The sequence below is a fragment of the Olea europaea genome, unplaced genomic scaffold (assembly GCF_002742605.1).
Source record: "Olea europaea var. sylvestris unplaced genomic scaffold, O_europaea_v1 scaffold1904, whole genome shotgun sequence".
In the NCBI taxonomy this organism is placed as follows: Eukaryota; Viridiplantae; Streptophyta; class Magnoliopsida; order Lamiales; family Oleaceae; genus Olea; species Olea europaea.
The window spans coordinates 112,857-118,057 of record NW_019236849.1 but is presented as its reverse complement, the minus strand read 5'-3'; the positions used below and the strand labels follow the sequence as shown (position 1 = coordinate 118,057).

At 32.4% G+C, this 5,201-nt stretch overlaps 2 protein-coding genes across 3 annotated transcripts in view; one reads left to right on the top strand and one right to left on the bottom strand.

Annotated features, from left to right (window-relative positions):
- The first annotated feature begins 274 nt into the window (after positions 1 to 274).
- On the top strand, positions 275 to 2,321 carry LOC111378946 (cytokinin riboside 5'-monophosphate phosphoribohydrolase LOG1-like). Of its 2 annotated transcripts, none has more exons than XM_023002245.1 (6): positions 275 to 407; positions 501 to 531; positions 830 to 929; positions 1,134 to 1,204; positions 1,348 to 1,577; positions 1,889 to 2,321. In XM_023002245.1, exons 1-5 carry the CDS (start codon positions 358 to 360, stop codon positions 1,549 to 1,551), a joined length of 456 nt encoding a protein of 151 aa, XP_022858013.1. In that variant the 5' UTR covers positions 275 to 357; the 3' UTR covers positions 1,552 to 1,577; positions 1,889 to 2,321. The 2 variants fall into 2 exon arrangements, with proteins under 2 accessions (XP_022858013.1, XP_022858012.1); XM_023002244.1 differs by having other exon boundaries at positions 277 to 407; positions 1,348 to 1,491.
- A 2,292-nt stretch (positions 2,322 to 4,613) lies between these two features.
- Positions 4,614 to 5,201, bottom strand: part of LOC111378938 (endoglucanase 10-like) — a 6,514-nt gene continuing 5,926 nt past the window's right edge. Inside the window, exon 6 of the mRNA XM_023002230.1 lies at positions 4,614 to 4,661. Coding sequence (XP_022857998.1) covers positions 4,614 to 4,661 — 48 coding nt within the window. The remainder of the gene's footprint in view (positions 4,662 to 5,201) is intronic.

The following is a 5,201-nucleotide window of genomic DNA, read 5'->3' as shown; positions in this document are numbered from 1 at the left end:
TTTTTGCAGAAACCTACAGAATTAGGATTTTTGTAATGGATAATTCACTAGAATTTTATGGGATAAAGGTTGATCATGGGAACGGTAGAACGGTATAATAAAAACCAGATATCTTTTTGTTTATTTATTTGAAATAATTGGACTAAAATATAGGAATAATTAAGAAACAAGATTATTGTTTAGATCAGCAAGATTAACGTGAAATGTTTCTTAATTTAGTCCCTCAATTATAATATATTTTTCTCATTGAAATAGTATTGCGTGTTAATGCAAAAAATGCTTATTAATTAATAAAATAATAATTGACAGGTTGAGAGGAACATCGACTTGGTTTATGGAGGTGGAAGTGTTGGATTAATGGGTCTTATCTCCCAATCTGTATATAATGGTGGTCGCCACGTGTTAGGGTACTCATTTTTTATATATATATTTTTGTCTATGTTTTAATTAATTTCAAGCATATATTTCAGTTTAATTTATTTTTGTAATAATTTTTACAGGGTGATTCCCAGAACTCTGATGCCCAGAGAGGTAATTGAATTTGTTTCTTTTCTTTATGAAAATATTACTATCAATAATGCACATTGATGTGGTCAGGTTCGTGTGAATATGTACCATATGACTTGATGTTGAGCTTTCTTCATAGAATTTGTCTTGTCCTCTTTGGCATATATCCCGAACTCTGAGTACGTCTCTCTTAATTCTCAATATTGGAAAATCTAACGGGAGTAGAAAGACTTATTTTTCAAGTTAATTGAGTGTTTCCATTTCACTGATTCCCGAAAATCTTAGAGATAATTAATTAAATAACCCATAATTATGAATTCAGATCACAGGAGAACCTGTTGGAGAAGTGAAAGCAGTATCTGGTATGCACCAAAGGAAGGCAGAAATGGCTAAGCAAGCTGATGCATTCATAGCCTTGCCAGGTAATTATTTTCTAATTTTTAATTTTGTATTATTAATTAAATTGCATATGGAAATAATTAATTTAAGAATTTGTTACAATTGTCCCTAGTTGCTTTAACTAAAATATGTCAAAGTGGATTTGACATGTTAGCCATCATGGAAAAAGCAAAGCAAAACCTTTCTTATCAGTTACTGTGGGAAAATTAATGTTGTATGACTCCCAGGTGGCTATGGTACATTGGAGGAACTCCTAGAAGTCATCACTTGGGCTCAACTCGGAATTCACGATAAACCGGTTCGTAATTGGATCGTATTCGATACGTTAAATCGGACAAGACAATAAACAAACATCTTTCGCACTTCTCTTTTACACGGAACTCGTACAATTTCTATATAAGAATAGAAAGGGATTTGAATATTTGTTTGTACCATTTACAGGTAGGTCTGCTCAATGTAGATGGGTACTACAACTCACTTCTGTCTTTTATAGACAAAGCTGTTGATGAAGGTTTTATTACACCATCTGCCCGTCATATAATTGTTTCTGCCCCAACTGCCCATGAACTTATGTCCAAGCTTGAGGTACACCACCATCCAAGTACACTTCCCCCCTGCCCCATCTCCCCCACGTGCCACGACTAGCGACTTGACAGATATTCAATGTTAGGGTGAGTTAAGCTCATGTATATCTAAATTTAAATCTAAATTAAAATTAATAATTAATTTTAATTACAAATACATTTCGCAAGAATTTCAATTTTATAACTACAAATTTCATTAACTTTTATCAAAATTTATTTTTTAAGGTTCACTTTTAACCACGTTTCGTGAGAGTCATATTTTTTATCAACTTTTCAACCATGTGTCTCATCAACTTTTGGTAAAATCGAATAAAAATCTTATTTTTAACTAAATCAAATTGGGACTTAATAACTATTAAGTGTAATAATGAAGATTATTTTATATGGTGTACGAACAGGATTACATTCCCAAGCATAATGGAGTTGCGTCGAAGCTGAGTTGGGAGATAGAGCAACAACAATTAGGTTACTCAACGAAATCCGAAATTGCTCGTTAGCCTCTATCTAGTTTATATTCCTCCCAAGTATTCAGGCAAAGATACATACAAGAAGTTCATCAATTGACACAGGCAACATGTTAGAAGCAAAGAATGCTTGCTAGCTCCACAATCCAACTGATTTTCATTTTGGATTTTTACCAAATTTACGTCGAGTGTCAACTTTTGATTGATTTGCACATAGTTCTAATCTGGATAAACAGTAACTGTAATTTTGCTAGTAAGTTTACAATGGTTGTTCACTTCTATTTTCATTTCAATTTTAAACAATCTTTTAATAAATGTAACGATAAATGAGTCATAATGACATTTATGTACTCTTCAGTTAAGTTTATTAGCTTCATTTGTCACCATTCTTTATGTCTTACTCGACTCGAAGTCTTCAAATGCAGAAGATGATCATTCGTATATATGTGAGAAATGTAGGAAACAAGAATCAAAATGACCAATTGAAATATAATAATTTTTTTTATAAATAATGGAAAATTAGTCACATCATTATAATGCCTATTTGAAATTACTGAAAAATCACGTGAAGCAAATGAAACTATTTTAAACTTTGGGAAGCCACCAAGTTGGGACCCATTCCTCATTAATGAAATGTCCTTTGATGAATTAGTGGTGCAATTTCGCAGGGTGGAGCCCGACCCTACCTCCGGGACACGTCATGTAATTCGAGTTTTGATTCAACCTCTCATTGTCTACTTTTAAAATTTTCAATTTAATTAAAATTTTTCTCTTTCCTATTTTCAACATCACAATCTTCAATAAAATAATATTACAGAAAAATCAAAAAAATTTCATTCTTTCACAACTATCCAATTTAAAAAAAAAAAAAAAAACACTATTCCCCATATTATAACTCCAAATAATGGGAGCCAAACAAGGGCTCGGTCATGAAGGTTGAAAATTGTAGCGGAGGTCCCAATCCTTTTATTTTACTGTAGAATATACTTTAACCTTTTATGTTTGTGGCCACGTGCCATACCTTTAACTTTTACTGCAGCTTGAGTCCATTTGAAAGATTTCATCCACTCATCCGTTAGTCAACCCTTAAATTAAATGTTTGATTCAAATTGACAAATTAAATGATGGGTAAAATGAAAATTTTATATTTCTATAATTAAATAATTAAATAAAATTGAACTGCATCTTATCCAAACCCACCACGCCACCCCCACCCCGCAAAATAACAAACCAAACCCAGTCGATTCAAACAAATCATGTAAGAAAATACTCATTGAAATCAAGAAAACAATCATTCAATTCAAGCAAATCCACCAATACCCATCTTTAAATACACCCAAATGAAAGGTTTGGGACCCTCTGCAATTTTCCCAAAATTGAAAACCCTATTAATTTTAGATCGACATTTTCTAACGTGTTCTTTTAGGTCTGCTATTACAATTCTAGAAGACAAATTTAACCCTAGTCATAAATGACAAATGTTAACATCCCAAATAGACATAATTTGACTATTTAATAGAGTTGGTTGAACTTATTCTCAAATAACTTGACATTTAGTCAAATTGAGTCGCTCGAGTAACTCAATTATTTTATCAATTTGATTGATCTAAACCAAATTTTCACATTTCCTACACAAAAACTCTTAACAAGTTAAAAGATGGTGAGAAGGATATCTAAGGATCGGGCTTGGTTTAAAACACACTTAAGAGTTAAGACTTATCAAGAAGATGCCTCACTTAGAATTAACTCAAATATTTCAATCTCCTGTCTAACCAACTAGCACCTCAATTGTGGTCAGTTAATTATATGTATCAACTTCCAAGGACAAATTGGGGTTAAGGTATCAACTTCCAAGGACGAGCTATGTCAACCTAGCACCCCCAACTGCCAATGACGAATTGAGGCGAACCTAAATATTGTCCAATATAATGTATCAAATTTTGAACTTGAGTACACATTAGGGTGGAAATGAAATTGGAATTGGATTTTCTAACTTTAGGTGTTTGATACATTTTTTTTCTATGGAATTTGAATTCTTGGCTATTTTGAAGTTTGGACTTTTCTTGGTTTTTAAGGAAAACCAATTCCCACCATATATGGTGTGTGCTTTTTCTTTTTCTTTTTCTTTTTTTTCCTTTTTTTTTTTCTTTTTTTTTTTTTTTTTTTTACAAATTCTAAGAATTATTGTAAAAAAATTTCCCTTTAAATGGTAATTTTCATCTAAAACAAAGCCAAACGAACAACGAATGATTTTTTTGAATTTTTTTTTTTTTTGTGTGTTGACAATAGAAATAAATTTAATCCCCAATACCTATAAAATCTATCCATTTAATTGACAATTTTCATGTAAAACAAAACCAAACGAACACCAAAAAACACTTTGATTTCAACATTTTTCACGTGGAAAATTATACCAATCAAACACAATAATTTACAATTCTCAGAAAACCAATTTTAGGTAATTCAATTCTCTAGAATTCATTTTCTAGGCAATTCAATTCCGTCTTTACAATCAGATGGGCTCCTAGAGTAAATCAAGAGGGAGAATTCTGAATAAGTGCTTCATTGTAATGAAAATGTTTCAGCCAAAGTGTGAAAAGTTACACGACTCTGACCTATAAGTTGGAAATATACAGGTTTTCCTATTGCTTTAATTGGTTTAATAACTAATCTTATCTAATACAGGGATAGCATTATCCAGTTCTTCCTAAAATCCATTATACCCCATACTAAAGATGTGAAAATCTTCCAATCAAGGACAAAGGTCAAAAGCTAAAGTGCATAAAGTTTTCGTCACTTTTTTCAGTGCAGGAGAGTACTTTCCCGTGCACAAAACTATTGATCGCTCTCACACCGTGCAAAGTGCAATATTTGTTCGATTTAGCTTACTCAATATGAAAAAAATGTGAACGCGAATCTAAAATACGGACGTTTGAAGAAGACAATTCACTGGTTTCGACACGTAACCATCCAACAACAATCCAGGTGCAGAAGTGGGAAGTGATGATGTAGAGTGGCCCTTACTCATTAGGAAAAATCCAAGTGTACAGACCAACTATTGCCAGAAATTTCCCAGAAATCTCACATGGAAGTGGGCCCCAAGTGAATATTTTATTCCAAAAAATAGACCACCCACCCCGTCAACGTGTGTTATCTGTAAGAGTTCTGTAAAAAAAAATTCTGTACATCTAGACCGGTCCTACTCATTATCCAGAAACATGCTTGATGTTTCAACTGATGGTGTAAC

Bases quoted from the DNA above. Each gene is read 5' to 3' on its own strand.
- LOC111378946 (XM_023002244.1), top strand. From the start codon at position 358: ATGGGTCTTATCTCCCAATCTGTATATAATGGTGGTCGCCACGTGTTA. The intron at 532-829 runs GTAATTGAATTT...TTATGAATTCAG, and splicing joins GAACTCTGATGCCCAGAGAG to ATCACAGGAGAACCTGTTGG. The intron at 1,492-1,888 runs GTACACCACCAT...GTGTACGAACAG, and splicing joins AACTTATGTCCAAGCTTGAG to GATTACATTCCCAAGCATAA.